The following is a 20,832-nucleotide window of genomic DNA, read 5'->3' as shown; positions in this document are numbered from 1 at the left end:
GTAAGCAATGCTGTCTCTCAGCACCAGGGACACAGGTACAATTCCAGTCTCGGGTCGCTGTCAGTGTGGAGTTTGTTCTCTGTGTCTGCGTGGGTTTCCTCCAGGTGCTCTGGTTTCCTCCCACACTTGAGATGTGCAGGTTAGGTTGATTGGCCACGATTTGTCCAGCGTCAGGGGGATTAGGAGGATAAATATGTGGGGTTACGGGGATAGGAGCTGGGTGGGATTGTTGTCAGTGCAGTCTCGATGGGCCAAATAGCCGCCCTTTGCACTGTAGATTATATGACTTGTCAATTTGTTCCTTATTTGCCTCTCCTTTTGTGATTGCCCATATGGAAATTAACAAAATCAGACAATGTTTTTTGTCACCAAATAATTGTTTTCTGTAAGCTTTATATATTTTTTCCAGTTAGGGATTAATTCTCTTGCTCAAATGTTATAATTGTAATAGTCAAGTATGTACCTTGGTCTCCTGGGAAGTATATTTTGAATGGTGCTCATGTCAAGTGTTCAGACTGTGTACATTGCCAACAACGGCTGTTATCATTTTACTAAGACCTTTGTGATTGTTCAGTGAATGTTGAAAGAAGAAAAAATATCGAGTGTGGTTGGCTGGAGGGGTGTGGGGGTGAAGAGTGTGCGGCTGGCGTGGGGGGGGGGTGAAGAGTGTGCGGCTGGCGTGGGGGGGGGGGTGAAGAGTGTGCGGCTGGCGTGGGGGGGGGGGTGAAGAGTGTGCGGCTGGCGTGGGGGGGGGGGTGAAGAGTGTGCGGCTGGCGTGGGGGGGGGGGTGAAGAGTGTGCGGCTGGCGTGGGGGGGGGGGTGAAGAGTGTGCGGCTGGCGTGGGGGGGGGGGTGAAGAGTGTGCGGCTGGCGTGGGGGGGGGGGTGAAGAGTGTGCGGCTGGCGTGGGGGGGGGGGGTGAAGAGTGTGCGGCTGGCGTGGGGGGGGGGGGTGAAGAGTGTGCGGCTGGCGTGGGGGGGGGGGTGAAGAGTGTGCGGCTGGCGTGGGGGGGGGGGTGAAGAGTGTGCGGCTGGCGTGGGGGGGGTGGTGAAGAGTGTGCGGCTGGCGTGGGGGGGGGGGTGAAGAGTGTGCGGCTGGCGTGGGGGGGGTGGTGAAGAGTGTGCGGCTGGCGTGGGGGGGGGGGTGAAGAGTGTGCGGCTGGCGTGGGGGGGGGGGTGAAGAGTGTGCGGCTGGCGTGGGGGGGGGGGTGAAGAGTGTGCGGCTGGCGTGGGGGGGGGGGGGGGTGAAGAGTGTGCGGCTGGCGTGGGGGGGGGGGGGGGGTGAAGAGTGTGCGGCTGGCGTGGGGGGGGGTGAAGTGTAAAGAGTCCAAAAACAAGAGAAGCACCAGAGTCCATTATTTCCCTCCCTGGCCCTGGTGGCAGGCCATGAGGTTACAGATGGTTGAATATAATTCTGCTGCTGGTGACCCACATTGTTTCATGGATATCTAGTTTAGAGCTGCTTGCTTTTGTTCATCCCATTTGGCATTATGGTAGAACCACATAATACAATAGAGCTGTCCTCAATGCCTTCACAAGGACTGTACCTTTGTCACTTCTATCAAGACTGTCAGAGAAAGATGCATCTGCAACAGCTGGGTTGGCGAGGATGAGGTAAAGCAGCTTTCTCTCTGCTGTCTTGCCTACAGGCTTAGTCTGGCAGGTATTCCATTCGGGGCTCAGTGATGGTGCTACCAATCCATTCTAAATGATGAACATTGAAATCTCGCACCCTGATTACATTCTGTATCCTTGCTATCCTTGGTGCTTCTTGCAACTGGTTTTATACCAGCAGGAGTCACCAGCTATGGTGAGGCTGAAGGTGGTAATCAGCAGGTTTCCTTGCCCATGCTTGACCTGATAGCATGAAACTTCATAGGAGCTGGAATTAATGTTAGACTCCTAGGGTTGCCCCATCCTGACTGTATATCACTGCTACCACCTTTGACTCTGTCATGCCAATGAGACAGGTAATACCCAGGATCGGTGTTGGAGGAGGATTGGCTGTTAAGGTATGAGTCAGTTTGTCTGACTGTCGTGCTGGTGCCTAACCAGTATATGGAGCAGTTCTCCTAATTTTGGCACAAGTCTTCAGTTATTAGTGACGATGACTTTGCAAGGTTGGTCAACTGATAAGAGTGGACCTTTGTCATTTCCATTGCCTAGCTCAATGTCAGATGGTCCATCTGGTTTTGTTCATTTTTGACTTTTGTGTGATGGTTTGATACACTGGGTGGTTTCCTGGTCCATTTCAGTAGTTATGTGTCAACTACACAACTGTGATCATGAAGTCCCATGTAGGCCAGACTAGATAAGAATGGTGGATGTTTTATCTTGAAGGACATCAGTGAACCAAATGGCTTGTTATGACAATCTTGTAGCTTCTTCATCATCATCACTGAGACTAGCTTTTCATTCCAAATGTTTTTAATTAGTCAAACTTAAAATTTATGCAGCTGCCATGGAGGGATTTGAATTTTTACATTGACGAGAGAAACCCAAAAGCATTGTGCACATGAGAAAGCTATTTCATCAATCAGTTATAAAACCTTGATTATGGTCTTCTAACTCTGGTTTACTGGTCTATTGTTGAGGCACTATATGAATTGTACTACAGTTGAATTCATTTTACTTTGATAACTATTGTGACATTGCCATTTAATGCTTCCAGTTTTGTTTTTGCTTTTTAGCTGTACTAAAGAGCAGAAAAATTGGGAGTATTTTCTCACTCTTTGGAGTATAATGAATGATGCAATGGAATTTGAAGTGGGGAGAATATTTCTTTTGAAAAGGAGGGAGAATGTTGATTCTAGCTTTTATTAAATGCTCATTGAAAATTGCAGCTCTTGGAAATTTGAATAGTCCTTTGTCTAAATTTGACACGTTTCAAATATGTTCTAGTTTGAACTTATTTCTTTCTTTGTTTGCAGGCCCTCCTGCTACAACCAACTTATTTCAGCCACCTCGCAGGCCAGGTCTTGGCACCGTAGGGAAGCCTATTCGTCTGCTAGCCAATCACTTTCAGGTTCAAATTCCTAAAATTGACGTTTACCACTATGAAGTGGATATTAAACCCGAGAAACGGCCTCGCAGGGTTAACAGGTGAGAGAAGAACTTGCCCTCAGACTAACTAGTATGACAATCTAATCTTTAGTGGAAGATAATTTTTAAAACCTGAAAAGCTTTCACTATTTGGAAACAATTGAGAAAAGCTGATAATTTATCCTTCTATACATCCCCACTGACACATAGCAGGACTGTAGGAAGTACAATAAATACAACTTGTATTAAATGGTTGATTTGTTAACAGGAATTTCTCTTTGCTGAAAACAACACATCAATAAACAACTGTCTTTGCTGTGACTTTGTCTTGTCAGCAGTTTATTTTTAAATGAAACTTTGATTAAAAGACTTAATATCCATTTTTGTTCAAGGTCAGGATTGTTTTTGTACAAAATCAGCAAAGCCTATTTGGGATTGACCATTGCTGGGTTTTTTGGGGGTATTGTAGCTAAGTTCCCAAGTTTTTCATTCTCATGGTTTTCACCAGGAGGCATGTACTGGCAAGTAAGTCGTTCTTCTTTGGGGCCAGTTTGTTTTTAAACCATTCTTGTATTCTTGTCATTGTGGAGATAAATCTAGACTCCATCAGGAAGGTGAAAAAGCAACATCTCTACCATTTAAGAATAAGAGGTCCAAAGTCTGTATATTTCGACATTCAAGTTTCAGGTCCTCATTACGAATGTTGCTCTATTTCTAGAGAAGTGGTTGATACCATGGTCCGACACTTCAAGATGCAAATCTTTGGGGATCGACAACCAGGTTATGATGGGAAAAGGAATATGTACACTGCAAATCCATTACCAATTGGGCGAGAGAGGGTAAGTATGAGATTTCCATTCAAACTGATCCTGCAGCCTTTGAAAATGTTTGAAGTACGTCAATTTTTGCAGATTTTTAAAAATATGCAAGTTCCTAATCAAGTAACTCACCTTCTGACTCCGTCCATCACTGACGAGGCTCAAGTCAGGACTGAGATGCTGGTATAATATCTTCCACTGTCTTGGTGAGTGCAGTTGCAACACCACTTGAGAAGCATGACAGCATCTGGGACAAAGCCCGCATAATTAATACCCCATCTGCCCTCTTAAATACCCTCCAGCACTAACACACGGTGGCAACAGTGTGTACCATTGTGGGCAATATGGTGGCACAGTTGTTAGCACTGCTGCCTCTCAGCCCCAGGGACCTGGGTTCAATTCCTGGCTTGGGTCACTCGGTGTGGCGTTTGCACATTCTCCCCATGGGACTGTTGTTGGTGCAGAGTCAATGCGCTGAATGGCCTCCTTCTGCAATGTAGGATTTCTATGATCTACAAGATGCATTGCAGCAACTCACCAAATCTCCTTTAAGAGCACCTTTCAAACTAGAGCGTGGAAACACCATCACTTGCAAGTTCCCTGCCAAGTCTTGCACTATCCTGACTTGGAATTGTGTTGCTGTTTCTTCGATTTTGCTGGTTCGAAATCTAGGAACTCTTTCCCTCATTGCTTTGTGGGTATACCTATATCAGAGGACCTGCAGAGTGCCAAGAAAGTAGCTCATAACCATTTTCTCGAGGGCATTTAGGAATTGTCAGCAAATGATGGTCTAGCTAGTGATGATCAAATCTGTGAAATAACTTTTTAAAAATTGTCATATTGGCAACAACAATGAAGGAGTAGGGGAAAATGGGTAATAATGGTCAGAGTAGTAATTTTAGTTGGAAAGAGAAGGGAAGAGTCTCATTATGCTACTTTGGGAGGAAGGACAGTATCAGCATTGACTAAGGAGGAGTGGAGTGGTCAGTTTCAGCATGACCTCAGGGAAAGGTGGGACCACTGTTTGTGAGAGCTGGTGGAATGAAAGAATGTCTGCTTAACTGGGCTGGAAGTGTTGGAGAGTGCCTAATTTAAATGAAGGGTGAAAGGAGAAAGTGTCATAATGTAAAATAAGGTTAGAGAAGAGGAAAATGGGGAAGGAGAAACAAAGTTATGTTGGCTCAGTGGTTAGCATGTGATTGATTAACCCCAACAGTGTTAGTCCCTTTCCTGTTCTGGATGAGGTAGACTTGAAATCTGCCTCTTTGTCTTGTCCCTTAGAGTGGCAGGCAGTGACAAACCATCACTGATAAACAGTTGAAAATAGCTCATGATGAAGCATCAGCAGACAGCGAGTCAAGCACATAAGAACATAAGAAATAGGAGCAGGAGTAGGCCATCTAGCCCTTCGAGCCTGCCCCGCCATTCAATAAGATCATGGCTGATCTGTCGTGGCTCAGTTCCACATTCCCGCCCTCTCCCCATAACCCTTAATCCCCTCGCTTATCAAAAACCCATCAACCCGCGTCTTAAAAATATTTAGCGAGGCAGCCTCCGCCACTTCAACAGGCAGAGAATTCCAGAGATTCACCACCCTTTGAGTGAAGAAGTTCCTCCTCAACTCCGTTCTAAACCGCTCTCCCTTTATCTTGAGGTTGTGCCCCCTAGTCCTACTGTCTTTTCTGAGTGGGAAGAGTCTCTCCACCTCTATCCTATCCATCCCATTCATCATCTTGTATGTCTCAATGAGATCTCCCCTCATTCTTCTAAACTCTAACGAGTGCAAGCCTAGTTTATTCAGCCTCTCCTCATAGCTCAACCCCCTCAACTCCAGTATCAGCCTAGTAAACCTCCTCTGCTCTCCCTCCAAGGCCAAAATATCCTTGCGTAAGTGCGGCGACCAAAACTGCACACAGTACTCCAGCTGCGGCCTCACCAATGCCCTATACAGCTGCAGCAAGACCTCCCTACTTTTATATTCAATCCCCTTCGCTATGAAGGCCAGCATCCCATTAGCCTTCCTGACCACCTGCTGCACCTGCAGGCTGGGTTTTTGCGACTCATGCACAAGGACCCCGAGGTCCCTCTGCACCGTCGCCTGCTGCAGTTTTTCGCCACGTAAATAACAGTCCTTCCTACCATTATTCCTACCAAAGTGGACCACCTCGCACTTGCCAACATTAAATTCCATTTGCCAGTTCCTGGCCCATTCGCCCAGCCTTTCTAGATCCTTCTGCAGACTCTCCACACCCTCCGCACAATTTGCCGTTCCACCAATGTTGGTGTCATCAGCAAATTTCGACACCATACACTCGGTTCCCTCCTCCTCCAGATCATGCCTTGGGGCTGGGCACGTATGAATGAATGAGAAAAGGGTAGGAAAATTAGATGAATTACATTGTCTTGTGTACCAGGTTCAGATGGGAATGGCATCCCTTTGCAGGTGTGGAGAGCTAAATGTGGGATAGTTGAATGTTGAAAAAACGTTTTGGTTGAATAAAGTTTGGTCTGTTGAAAATTCTGGTGTTAATAGAGTTTGACCTCGGGTGTGAAGTATAAATGTTAATTTATGTTTGTAAAATTCAAAACACACCAATTCTGTGATTCGACATCTGAATCTTTTTACTTTCATTTAATTATAATGCACGAGAAGCAATATTGTGTATATTTGAAACTTAAGATACTAATTCATTGTTTTTACCTCTTGGGGGCTAGGGATTTTCAACCTATTAGTCATGAGGTTACAGACTGAGTACAATTCTGCTATTGCTGATGACCCAATAAGAAGTCTCTCAACACCAGGTTAAAGTCCAACCAATTTCTTTGGTAGTAAACTCACAAGCTTTCAGGGTTTGCCCCTTAGGTGAATGGAGAGTTCTGGCCTCAGACGGAGCATATAACAGCACACACAGTTCACCAGATTACTGATTAGAATGCAAGTCTTTACGACTGATCTGCTATTCAAGTCTTAAAGATGCAGACAATGTGAGTGGAAAGGGCATTAGGCATAGGTTACGGAGATGTGTATTGTCTCCAGACAGTACAGTACAGTGAGATTTTGCAAACCCAGGCAAGTCATGGGGGTTACAGATGGATCTTGCTATCTGTAACCCCCATGACTTGCCTGGGTTTGCAAAACCTCACTTACTGTACTGTCTGGAGACAATGCACATCTCTAACGTATGCCTAATGCCCTTTCCAGTCATGTTGTCTGCATCTTTAAGACTTGAATAGCAGATCAGTTGTAAAGACTTGCATTCTAATCAGTAATCTGGTGAACTGTGTGTGCTGTTATATGCTCTGTCTGAGGCCAGAACGCTCCATTCACCTGACTAAGGGGCAAACCCTGAAAACTTGAGTTTACTATCAATGAAATTGTTTGGACTTTAACCTGGTGTTGAGACTACTTACTGTGTTTACCCCAGTCCAACGCCGGCATCTCCACATCATTGCTGATGACCCACAGTGCCTTATGATTGCCCAGTTTTGTGTTGCTAGATCTGTTCGAAATGAATTCCATTTTAGCACAATGGTAGTGCCACATAACGTGATGATGGATATCTTCAGTGTGAAGATGGAGCTTCTGCCAATACTGTCAAGGGCAAATGGACCTGTGACAGGCAGGTTGGTGAGGATGAGGTCAAGTAGGTTTTTCCTTGTTTGTTTCCTCACCATTTGCGATTAAACACTGTCTGTTAGCTATTTCCTTCTGGACTTGAGTATCTGGGCTGGTGTTATTGATCCATTCTTGGTGAGGGACAGTGAAGTTCCCCACCCTGAATACATTCTGTACCCTTACCCCCACCCCCCCTCCCCCGCCGCCACCGTTGCGACTGCCAATGGCAGTGGTGGTGGTAGGGGGAGATGGGGTTATCAGCAGGAGGTTTTGTTGCCTATATTTGACCTGATGCCATGAGACTTCATAGGGTCCTGAGTCAATAATAAGATGTCCCAGGACAACTTTCTCTGCACTGTATATCATGTGTTGTATGCTACAATACTTCATGGCTAAGAGTATAAAGAAAGAAGTCTGTAATGATTTTGAATTTTATTATAGGTTGACTTGGAAGTGACCCTTCCTGGGGAAGGCAAAGATCAGACCTTCAAGGTTTCTATACAATGGGTCTCCGTTGTCAGTCTGCAGTTGCTGTTGGAAGCTTTGGCAGGGCGTCTTAGTGAAGTTCCTGAGGATTGTGTACAGGCACTCGATGTTGTCACACGGCATCTTCCCTCAATGAGGTAAGTGCTGATGCGTTTTTACTCTGTTTTCAGATTAAACCCTGAATTCTGCTTTTGTGAAAAATGTGCCCCATTGGACCTTTGTGACAGCCCACAAGTGCATGTTATTCGTGTCTTTTAAATAGTGTGCATATAAGTTTGCATTTTTAGCAACTTTAGAACCAGCCTTGACAGAAAGATGGAGGGGAAAATAACTGTAAATGATGTAATCAGTTGGAAATGCATAGTAAGGCTGACAGCTTACTAAAATTAGAAAATGGATTCACATCAGGTATATACTTTTCATCAAAATTTGAAACTAGGAGGACAATGGAAGAGTTCAAAGATTAATATCCACAATAATGGAACAGCTAGTAGCCTTTGTTATTCATGGGATGTGGACATTGCTGGCTGGCCCAGCAGTTATTGCCAACCCAACTGCCCTTGAATTGAGTGGTTTGCCCAGCCGTTTCAAAACACTTGAGTCAACCACGTTTCTGTGGACTTGGAGTCGCATTTAGATCAGATCAGGTAAGGACAGCAGATTTCTTTCCCCAAAGAACATGGTGAACCAGCTGATAGGCTGCGGGCCCCTGTGGTAGCTGTGAGTTACTATGTGTGAAGCTGGCTAACAACAGCAGAGGCTGAGTGACAGGCCTCTGCTGCTAGAGACCTGCGCATGCATAATTGTGCCTCTACTGCTCTCAGCTTTCAGGCAGTTTAAGCACCACTCTCACCCGCTACAGATGAGAAACCATTTTGAGGGGGTTTTTTTCCAGTCAAAGTGACTAAGATAGCAGATTTGGACTCGTCCACAAAATGGATCAGAAACTTTCCTGTTTTCATGCTCGTCTTGGACTTCGAATTTTTTTTGGTAAGATTGCCCCCACACAGTGACTGGATACCTGTGGTGACGGTTGATTAGGGCTCAAATGTGAAATAATCAAAGCAAGATTATGCATCCAAAAAAAGGCAGGGAGCAGATTTGTATTGCAGCAAACAACTGTGCTTGTACCTATGTTATCTGATGTCCAATCCATTGCCTCTGGATCATTGGCCTCCATTAGCTAAGGTGAGACCTACTGGCAGTTGACCATTCAACTTCAGTAATTCTATTGGCAAACCTGCTTTCATTGCATCCGATTGTGCCAGATTGCATATCGTCATCGTTGTCATCGCCATCATGATCATACCAATACATAACCTTGGAAAACAATGACGTGTGCCAGGCCTACTAATATTACTGGGTTTCTTTTAAATGTATCTGTAGCTGTTTCCACATTATTTGTTGAATATGTCAATATTTTATTTCCAGATATATAGTATTTTACACTAATCCATATTAAATTTAATCTGGGACAAGAGAAGGTAATCTTAAAATTAGGTTATTTAGGAGTGGGATCAAGAAGTGCTTTTTCCAACAAAAAGGTTAGTGAAAATCTGGAACTCCCCCTCAAAGCTGTGATGCTTGGTCATGTGAAGTTTACAAGATTTGAGATCAATTTTTAAGGCAAGGGATATGGAGTTGTGATCCCGATCCATGATTTTAATTGAACAGGTTTGCAATGCTGAATGGTCTATCCTGTTTGTCTTTACCTATTTGCAGTTTTCCCTACCAACCTTGTAGTTTGTGTTGCATTCTCTGAATTCGCAGTTCCTCCTACTTTTCATCAGACACGGTATATAAACCTGAGAAATTTTTTGGGGAATTTGTTTCCTCCCGTTATGAGAAATGGCTTTGAGAAAGACGGTAGGCTACGTTGAAATGTCTCTTAGGTCATTGAAGTTTCAGGCTGAATCACTGCTATCTAAATGTCTTTTGGCAAGCAAAATTGTAAAGGTTAGTTTCTTTTTAAAACAAAAATTCTAGAGTCTTACTATCTTCCCTTCCCCACCCTCCCCTTAGGTATACCCCAGTGGGTCGTTCCTTCTTCTCTCCTCCAGAGGGTTACTACCACCCATTGGGTGGAGGTAGAGAGGTCTGGTTTGGTTTCCATCAGTCTGTTCGACCTGCCATGTGGAATATGATGTTAAACATTGATGGTAAGTTGCACATACTTATTACCTTGATCTTAAAACGTTTTTGATTTTTTTTTCCTGACTTATAAATTCTCATTATAAAATCCAATAAGGTAATATTATGAAGGGATTCAATGCAATATATTTTGCAATCAACTGCAACACATGACAGGCAAGGGAATCAAATGATCAGTACAATGGGGTTTGTAAAAACATTAAATCTAGCTGAGCTAACTTGTTTTATTAGATGATGCAAAAATAAAAATTATTTTCTGTTTGAGGCCCTGTTATACCACAATTTTTTAATTCAGTTATGTCTTGAGTTTCCATTGGAAACTGAGAATCATTACAGCTTTGTTGATGTGTCTCTCTTCAGCATTGTAAAAAGCTAACTGGAGGAGAAAACTAAGAGCACAGATTAGAATATGATACTATATGCGGCTCCAGTGGGGGAAATAATATCTTAAAGCTACAATTACAACAAATCAAAAGATATGCAAGTTAGATGGATTTGCCATGCTAAATTGCCCCTTAGTATGCATGGGGTTATGGGCATAGGGCCTGGGTGGGATAGTGGTCAGTGCAGAATCGATGAGCCAGATAACAACCTCCTGCACTGTAGGATTCTATGATCCATGAAAAACTATGACAACATATTGTTAAAAGTGACATATACAGTATACTGCAGTAAGTGAGGCTACAGATCATTCTGTCTTAGAAGTCTATCTCTGAGATCTATCCTTGTAAAGACTTTTTTAATTTGCATTTGAAAACAGATTTACTGAGAAAGGATTAAATTTTAGTACATCTCCAGCAATATTGGCTGATCCAGGTTGGTGCTAAATGTTTCAAGAGCATTGGACATGATCACAAAATAGATTTGCACGAATAAACCTTCTGGTCCATTTAATCTCCTTTTCAGTGAAACAATTGGTCATCTCATAGAAACATAGAAACTAAAAGCAGGAATAGGCTGCAGGAATTTGGCCCTTCGTACCTGCTCCGCCATTCATTTTGATCATGGCTGATCGTCAAATTCAATATCCCGATCTCCCCACTACCCCGCTCCCTCCCCCCAACACACCCTTTAATTCCTTTAGCCCCTAGAGCTATATCTAATATTTTCTTGAAATAATCAGACAATGTTTTGGCCTCTACTACATTTCTGTAGTAGTGAATTCTATACACTCACCACCCTCTAGGTAAAGAAATTTCTCCTCACCTCTTTTCTAAAAGGTTTACCCCTTATCCTCAAACTATGACCTGTAGTTCCAGTCTCTCCCACGATTGGGAATATTCTTTGAGTCTATCCTGTCTAACCCTGTTAGAATTTTAAAAGTTTGTATGAGATTCCCTCTCACACTCTTCTAAACTCCAGTGAGTATCTTAAGCGATTTAGTCTGACCTCATATGACAGACCTGCCATCCCAGGAATCAGCCTGGTAAACATTTGCTGTACTCCTTATATAGCAAGGACATCCTTCCTCCGGTAAGGACACCAAAACTGCACATACTATTCCAGGTGTGGCCTCACCAACGCCCTATACAATTGTAACAAAACATCCCAAGCCCTATACTTGAATCTTATTACTGTAACCAAATGTTTTTAAATGGACAATGTTTCTATTTTGTAATCTTTGTTTCTGAGGGTTCTCTGAATAATCAAACAGAAGAGTGCAGAATCCAAATTACTGCTTAACTGCTGCTTTTTGATGTTCAGAAGTACTCAGCAAGTCATTGACAGCCTTTATAGTTCAGGATAGAGAACCAGAAATGGCAAATTCGGGGCCTTATTTTGCATTGATTTTTGGGAGCAAGAGTTTATTAATGCATTGGTTGTCTTTATCCTGTTTTGTAGTGGGTTACCATCCAGAAAAAGCATATTTTGTGCTGAAAACATACATGTAAACATACATACATACTTTCCACTTCTTTTGTAAATGTGGTGTTTGCCTATACATGTGTCACCAAATTCATTAAACTAGTGAATGACTGTTAAAACCCTTCCCTCTGTTCCTTGTTGAGAAACTCGTGTTTCAGAATTACATGGAAAATTGAGTTATATCTGGGATCAAAATATTTTGCTTAAGTTCTAATCTAATCCAATGGAATGCACATTTTTTTAAAACTTGCACAAATACACAGATTCTGTTGCATATTTATAGTTGATGAATGCTTTCAACTTTAATCCCTTGATTAAAAGTTCTAAATATTCATTTCTCAATTTTGTTTCATTCCTTTCATTGGGTTAACGCAGTATAAGTTATATAATATTTGTTTCCCAAAATATGAGTGAGTTTTGTGTCTTACCTTTTTATTTCCATGTTGTCATCAAATCTAGGAAATTATTTGATTAAAAGGTTTAAGCAAGCCTATTGGCTGCTGAGTGTCTAAAACGATAGGTGGAACACATTTCCTTATTGTCAGGCCAGATACAGGTATAATTTGGAATAGCCTATGAACTAATCTTTAAAAAGAAATTTTGACAGCAAGCTTAAAAAGGCAGCGCGGTGTAATGCTGTTTATAGCAGATAATCACAAAGGTGAGAACAATGGTCAGTTCAATACCAAATATCCAAGTCCTACAGGTGGAAAATAGTATAATTTTATAATCTAAGATTGAATGAGGGCAAATGTTGGACAGCGCTATGTTCAAATTCTTGCTTGCCTGCCCCTGCCGCCCCCCACCCCCCCCCCCCCCCCCGCCCCCCAATCCCTGCACATCCTATTTCAAAAAAGGTGCTCATAAAAGTACAAAATCTTGAATACTGTGCCCTTAGTTGTATAACAGGAAAATTTAACTATATCAGAAAAATGTAGAAAATCATACCAAGGATAATAATCTCAAGTAAAGTGCAACTTTTATCCTAAGACTCATTTTTTAAGCTGCTTATATAAATGAAAACAGCAATAAAAGTACAAAATCTTGAATACTGTGCCCTTAGTTGTATAACAGGAAAATTTAACTATATCAGAAAAATGTAGAAAATCATACCAAGGATAATAATCTCAAGTAAAGTGCAACTTTTATCCTAAGACTCATTTTTTAAGCTGCTTATATAAATGAAAACAGCAACTCTTTCCCTAAACTAGTATGTCTGAGGCTATCATTAATTCCTCATGTAGTAATATCCCTCAGCATCCTTAAATCCAAGTCACTCTTGAGGCCATATATCCTTTTTCATCAAATCGATCACTTATTGAAGGTTTTAAACCTGCAGTGGTTTTTTTTAGTGTTGTTGGTCTAGATTTTACTATCAGCAGCAGGCAAACTGTCACCAACTGTTTGTTACACTTGCCCAGAGACTCTGCGCTTTTCCATTAGAACTTGATATTTGGCTTTCTAATCATTGCACTAACTTGTATTTATAATGCCTTTAATGTGACAAAATGTCCAAAGTGCTTCACAGCAAGATTGATGTCAAGCCAGAAGGTTAAGGCAGATGATCAAAGAGGTAGGTTTTAAGGTGTGCCCATAGGCTGAAAAGTTTAAGAATGAAATTCTAGAGCTTACTGCCTTGGCAGCTGAATGCACACCCATTGATAGTGGAACAGTTAAAAGCAGGGGTACTTGAACTTGGAGTTGTGGAGCTGAAGCAAATTAGAAGTTAATTAAACAAGTTACATCAACTATGGCTCTGCTAGCAGCATGCTTGTCATTAATTGCAGGGTTGTTGGTTCAAGTCCAAATCCAGGAATTGAGCACAAAAATCAAGCTTGATATTCCAGTGCAGTACTAAGGGAGTCTTGCATGGATGGATCTAAAAGGTCCAATGGCATTATTTCTCAAAATATATTTGAGAGATTGCTGTGTACAAATTAGCTGCCATGTTTAAGACATAAGAAATAGGAGCAGGAGTACATTACAACATGAACTGCAGTTCCAAAAGTATTTAATTGGCTTTAGTGCACTTTGATATGGTTGGTGGTTGTGAAAAGTGCTATATAAATGCAAGTCTTTTTTCCCTTTCATAAGGAGGGATGAAGCCATGGAGGAATTTGAAAACTGTCTTTGTGATTTTAAAATTGAAGTATTGCTTAATTAAAATTAGATGTTGCACTTTTAGGACAGAGATTAGGAGAATTTTTTGAGGGTTGTATGACTTTGGAAATCTCTGCCTCAGGTGGTGGGGGTGGGTCATAGAATAACTTTTAAGATGGAGTGGGTCATAAAATTATTCTATGACTCATCCTTAACTTAAAATTATTCTGTGACTCTCCCCAACCTTAAAATTATTCTGTGGTCTGCCCTCTCTCCGTAGAGTTATCCTGTGGTCTGCCCCACCATAGTCATCCTGTGGTCCCCCACCCCCATAGAGTTGTTCTGTGGTGGGGGTGGGTCATGGAACAATTTTTAAGGTGGGGGTAGAGAGATCCTTGTTAGGCAAAGGAATCAGAGGTTATTGTGATAGATGGAAATGTGGAATTTGATCTCAAACAGATCAGCCGTTATCTTATCAAATGGTGGAGAAGGCCGGAGGATCCGAATGGGCTATCTCTACTATTTAAAAAGTTCATAACAAAAGCATGGGTGAATGTTTCGTTGGAAGAGCTGAGAGAGAGATTGGCTGTGTTGCGGAGGTAGGAATAGGCAGTTCTGGTAATGACACCCATATGTCTTTGGGTTAAATATAGCACTAAGGTTGCAAACAATCTTGTTTTAGCATTGCAGTTGGGCCAGGGAGGGAGGATAATGAAGTCAGTGACTAGAATGCATCACTTACAGCAGCAAGCCAATGACAATAGTGCAAAAACTATGTGGCGCCCTCTACACGAAATCTGAGACCTGAGTAAACAGACCAAACAAACTTTGCTTCTTAACCAATTAGATTAAAGAACCTTAATGCAGCATGCTGTGTCTGAACTAGGAAGTGCAAATTAGAATAGTTCAATTCCAAAAAGTGTATAAATGGCAAAATGGAGGGGAAGAATGATGGAATTGAGATGAAACGAGAAAAGTGAAATGTACTTAATTTTTTATTATTTAAAAATCTTAAGAAATAAGAAGCATCTCTTAACTTTTGGTATCACAGAGGTTGTTCATCAACAATTAACTTGATGCATCATTACAAAATGTACTGATACAGGAATGGGCAAGCCATAGCTTTTTTTCTGGTAAATCCAGTGGGTACCTATTATGGACCCATCACGATATGAAACCATTCCATGTGTTTCAAGCTGAGTACTCCAGCATGATACCGATTTATAGTGTAACTTCTGGAGGAGCAGTGCAGTTTGGATATCAACTTCTGATTTTTGTTTAACTGTACATGTGCAGTCACTGGAACTTTCTATCCAATTTGCTCTGACCACTGCCTCGCTGTTATCTTTACTGCAAAATCTGAGAGAATATTGTGTGCATGAATTGTGGATGCTTTGTGCAGTGATCTGAAATGCTCCATGGTATATATATTTGTCTTAGCTTGTGACATAAAAGTGACTGCAGATCTCAAAGCACTTTACAGCCAATCATGTACTTAAATCCAGTGGTCATGAAATGCACAAACATGCGCAAGTGTTTTTTACTCAGGAGCCAAATGTACAATTACTTTTTTTAAAAGCGGTGTTAGTGTACTGAGTTTTCTTTTGCCACACAATAAATCTTTGCATCCTAAAAATTAATGCACAGCTTGTACTTTGTGTACCAAGTATAACTTGTATAGAAGGAATTATGTAAACTAAGAAATATCTTGACACTTTGAAGTGTATATGTATATTTTTAATCTAGTTTTTCAGCATGAGAGAGTGCCCTGAAACTTTGAATAATTTTACCTACATTTCATCAGTTCTGAATTTGACTGTTGAAGAAGTTGCAGGTTGGTTTTATCCTATAAATATTTTGTCCAGCAAGGAGAGGAGAAGGAAAGGTGAGAGAATGCACTCTCCTTGTTGCTTACATTTTCAATTTAACCTTTTGCTCATGAAATTTCAGAGCTTGCACCACACTCCTACCACCTGAAGGGTATCAGTGGTTGCAAAGTGCTGGGAGAGAACTGCAGGGAATTTGAAGCCTGAACTGATTTTTGGAAACTGATGATTTATCTTATATCTTTCAGTATCTGCAACTGCGTTTTACAGAGCTCAGCCAGTCATTGAATTCATGTGTGAGGTGCTAGATGTTCAGAACATCAATGAGCAAACCAAACCATTAACTGACTCTCAGCGTGTAAAGTTTACCAAAGAAATAAGAGGTAATGTTGAACACTAAGAAGCAATTTTGTAATTGCTGCAATAGAGAATGTTCAGCTGTTTATGGAAAAGTGGTCTAATTTTTATGAAACTCTTTCTTTAAACTCAATTATTTGTAATTTCAGTATTTGGACTATTGAAATCCAGTGAACCAAGACGTTTTTTAGTAGTTAATAGAAACACATCATTGTGGTACGATTGCCAACTATCAACGCTTAAGATTGCTAAATCCTCAATTAGTTCCACATGTTCCAATTTTCTGTTTATGATGTATATTCTTGTGATCTGTTCACTTTATATTTAAAAATCAAATTTGAACCGTGAATGTCTATTCTAAAATATATTTAATATATTTTTAAAGTTGTGTGAATTGCTATTTCTCAGCAGTTATAAAAAAACTCATGACTCCAATGAATTGCATAAACAAAGAAATGGACAATTGTTTACATGAATGCCATGCTTTGAAATACAAAGTAAGAGTTTATACTGCATAACAACTAATGGCATCCTTAATAAAATCATCTAATTCCCTCAATTTAATTAGTTTGCTGTAACTGTTTTTTTAGAAACAGGATGGAATATGTACTTTCACATCCCTCAGTATACTTGTTTCTAAATTGGGTTCAACATTTAGAACAAAAAGCTGCTATCTTTTGTAAATATCAGAGTTTCAATTATCATAGAAATGTGAGGGTTATCATACACCATTTCCCTTCTGTACTTTTTGCAGTTGTGCTATAAACTTATAATATGCTGCTGTGGACATACAATAACGCCACCAACCAGCACAGTCCAAGTGCATGCTTAAGTTTTTTGTACTCGAAGTTCTATCTTTCAAAATATCTTGATCTTTCTAGGAATTTGCAAATACAATTCTTATGCCGCAAGCAACAAAAGATAAATATAATGAAAATTTGTAACAAATGCTAGTCCTGCTTTCTGCAACTCGTATTGACCTGTTCTGTTTATAGACTAGGTCTGTACTCGTTGGAGTTTAGAAGGATGAGGGGGGATCTTAAAGAGACGTATAAGATAATGAAGGGGATGGATAGGGTAGAGGTAGAGAGATTCTTCCCGCTTAAAAAGGATAGCAGGACGAGAGGGCACAGCCTCAAGATAGTGGGGGGGGGGGGAGGGGGGAACAGTTTAGATCAGAGTTGAAGAGGAACTTCTTCACTCAAAGGGTGGTGAGTCTCTGGAATTCCCTGCCCATTGAAGTGGTGGAGGCTACCTCGCTAAATATATTTAAGTCACGGGTAGATAGGTTTTTGATAGGCAAGGGAATTGAGGGTTTTGGGGAGAAAGTGGGTAAGTGGAACTGATCCACTTCAGATGAGCCATGATCTTATTGAATGGCAGGGCAGGCTCGAAGGGCTGCTCCTATTTCTTACGTTCTTATGTTCTGTTTGTTATTAGGTCTGAAAGTGGAGGTAACTCACTGTGGACAAATGAAAAGGAAATACAGAGTATGCAATGTCACCCGACGGCCGGCCAGTCACCAGACGTGAGTATGCTCTCCCGTGTAATATCCATACTTCCAGCACCAGTGCAACAAAGTTGAACGAACTACTGAAAATTTGAGTACTAAACATGTGGACATTACACTTTTGTGAAATACTGATTAAGTCTATTAGGTAATAACCTGGGATGCTCTATTAGAATATAGTGATCATAAGATGCTGAAGTATTAGTGGTGCAGGGTTAAATTCCTCACTGTAAGCCCTTGCACATAAATCCATATTCTTTTCGTGGAAACATGTATAAAATGTTCTCGTGAGCATCTTTGCTTCATGGCTACTAATTTCAGTCAGTACAATTTTTGGAAGTATAAATCTTAATTGCCTTTTATGTAATTAATGCTGACTTCACTTACTTCATCCACTAAGCAGAAAACTTACAACTTGTACAAGTTGAACAGCAATTTGGGTAGCTGAGATATGGTTACAGGGTGACCGTGGTTGGGGAAACAAGTATTCCTGGTCACCCACAATGTTTTGAAAATGCAAGCAGAATGGAAAAGAAAGGGAGCCTTGATTGTGAAGGATAATGTAAGAACAGTAGAAGCTTGGGAAATAGGAGGAAGCAATTTGGCTGCTTGACTCTACTTTGCCATTCAGTTAAATCATGGCTGACCTTCTATACCTTGAGGCCACTATCTGGCACTATCTCCATGTCTCTTCATTTCTTTACTCCCTGGAAATTTATCAATCTCATTCTTTAATATGCTCAATGACCTGAGCCTCCACAGCCATTTGGAGTAGAAAATTCCAAAGATTTACTGTCCACTGAGTGAAAAAATCTCATCATCTCAGTTTTAAATGGCCCACCCCTTTATTAGCAGAGAGGCAAGATCTTGTTTTAGAAGATTAGATGGTGATTAGGAATTGTGTGGGTCAGAAAACTTTGGGTCCCCTAACAGTTACATCATTGGACATAGCGTTAAGCATGAAATAACTGGAGCTTATAACAAAGGCAGTATAATACTATGGGGACTTCTGTCTATCATACAAAGATTAATCAAATTAACACGGGTAGTTTGGAAGATGAATTTATAGAATGCTTTTCTGACCGTTTTTCTTTTTATGTTGGAATCCTGAATTGAAATTCATTCATGGATTTATTTTTCCTCTTCCATTTGAGGATTTTAAGATGTACCGATTCCAGCCGAAATGCCTTTTGATATTGTTGTTTTGTAATTCGTTCTTTGCATCATTGATGTCTGCACATGTAAACACTTTTGAATCCATCTTTTTGCACTCTTTCTTTGTATTGACAACCTGGCAGTTCCTCATGGTTTTCAATTATTGGCCTCACCAGGTTTCCTCTGCAACTGGAAAATGGGCAAGCAATGGAATGTACAGTGGCACAGTATTTCAAACAAAAATACAATTTGCAGCTTAAGTATCCTCACCTACCTTGTTTACAGGTGGGACAAGAGCAGAAGCACACCTATCTGCCACTTGAGGTAAGATTAAAATGGAGGGATTTGTATATTAAAATGAGAAATTGTAATGAAGTTCAATTATTGAGTCACCTGCAAGCTTCCATGTTTCCCATGAACTATTAAAAGATTTTGTTTAACGTTACCTTTGCACATAAATGTGCAGAGTAGGTTGATGAGCCATTGTTAATTGCCTCTGTAATATCAGGGGGACTAGCAGGGTAAATATGTGGGATTACAGGGATAGTGTCTGGGTGGGATTGTCCTCAGTGCAGGCTTAATGGGCAAAATGGCCTTCTGCACTGTAGGGATTCTATGATTCTAGCCGTTGTTTCAGTCTGGTAGTAGAAGGGGAAGAAAATGTCATTACTGTGTGTCAGTAAAAACGGTCAAGAAACAGAAGAGACAGATTTGGAGCGTTGACAAAAGAACCAAAGTTGACTTGAGAAACTTCTTTCCAAACCCTCATCTCTCAGATATGTAATGTACTGAGTGAGATGGTGGAAGCAGATTTAGTTGTGGCAATTGAAGAAGCATCTGAAATACAAAAGGAAATGAGTGTTACAGGAAAGGGCAGGAGAATAGAAGTAGCTAAATTGTTCCTGCACAGAGCTAAGGGAGACTAGATAGGCCGAGTGGACTCCTGTACTGTCTGCTGTAACCATTCTATCATTCTAGTAGTTCAGAGCCACAAGCAATTGCCCAATATCTTGTGTTCTCCCTTCTCTACATTCACATCGTAAATATTACCCATTTAGATCAATTGAGGGAAAGATACCCATTTAACATCTATGCATATTATAACCTGGTTTTGTAAGGCATGCTAAAAACAATAAACTTCTAAATATATGCATTTATTGTGTCAATTTCCATTTCTAGGTATGTAACATTGTAGCCGGGCAGCGTTGTATCAAGAAATTAACAGACAATCAAACATCAACAATGATCAAAGCAACAGCACGATCAGCGCCCGACCGACAAGAGGAGATTAGTCGTCTGGTAAATGAGAGCAAAATTTAAAGTTTGGATTATCGTTTTTAAGTGATATGGTGCAAATTCACCTAGAGCTAAGCTCATGTTAAAAACAGAATCTTTTGCAGCTAATGGAAAATAAACACCTTTTTTTGACTTACTGAATTTGAAGAAATTTGTTTACACTGAAGCATGAAGATGGGAGAGTTGTTCAGTTGCCCCTTTGTCTCTGAATTAGCTGATCTCCAATTAGTGTAATGGTTAGAATATTTGGCCTCGTGATCCTGAGTTAGGGATGGGGAAATGATCATTCAAGATTCCTGCCTGTAATTTTGATTTCTGTTGGAAAGTGTGCCTGTGTGACCATGGTTGAGAATGGCACTTGCCTCGCATATGGTACCTTGATTTTGTTGGAAGTCTGCCAGTATCTGGGAGGGGGGGGAGAGAGAGAATTAAACTTTGTGATAGCTTGAGATTCTTCTGCTTTGATCTTTTTAAAAGGGAAGCAGTTTTTATCCAGTAACCATTCTGAATAAGATTCAAGTGAAGATTGCCACAACACAGTCAAATATGGAGGGTGTATCTTTCTGAATTGCTTAATTTCAGGAACTCCTAGGACTGCAGATCACTTGATTT

The 20,832-nt window shown here is 41.0% G+C and overlaps 1 protein-coding gene across 2 annotated transcripts in view; it reads left to right on the top strand.

The window, feature by feature from the left end:
• The window catches only part of ago4 (argonaute RISC component 4), a 71,969-nt gene that overhangs the window by 14,055 nt on the left and 37,082 nt on the right, over positions 1 to 20,832 (top strand). For both annotated transcript variants that reach the window (XM_080211415.1, XM_080211414.1), the window contains exons 2-9: positions 2,928 to 3,099; positions 3,758 to 3,878; positions 7,915 to 8,096; positions 9,982 to 10,118; positions 16,151 to 16,285; positions 17,700 to 17,787; positions 19,101 to 19,248; positions 20,104 to 20,223. In XM_080211415.1, coding sequence (XP_080067541.1) covers positions 2,928 to 3,099; positions 3,758 to 3,878; positions 7,915 to 8,096; positions 9,982 to 10,118; positions 16,151 to 16,285; positions 17,700 to 17,787; positions 19,101 to 19,248; positions 20,104 to 20,223 — 1,103 coding nt within the window. The remainder of the gene's footprint in view (positions 1 to 2,927; positions 3,100 to 3,757; positions 3,879 to 7,914; positions 8,097 to 9,981; positions 10,119 to 16,150; positions 16,286 to 17,699; positions 17,788 to 19,100; positions 19,249 to 20,103; positions 20,224 to 20,832) is intronic.

This window comes from Carcharhinus amblyrhynchos, chromosome 24 (genome assembly GCF_965287045.1).
Source record: "Carcharhinus amblyrhynchos chromosome 24, sCarAmb.v2.hapA, whole genome shotgun sequence".
Taxonomy (NCBI): domain Eukaryota; kingdom Metazoa; phylum Chordata; class Chondrichthyes; order Carcharhiniformes; family Carcharhinidae; genus Carcharhinus; species Carcharhinus amblyrhynchos.
The sequence above is the reverse complement of the archived record's forward strand: the minus strand, read 5'-3'. Positions and strand labels throughout refer to the sequence as shown.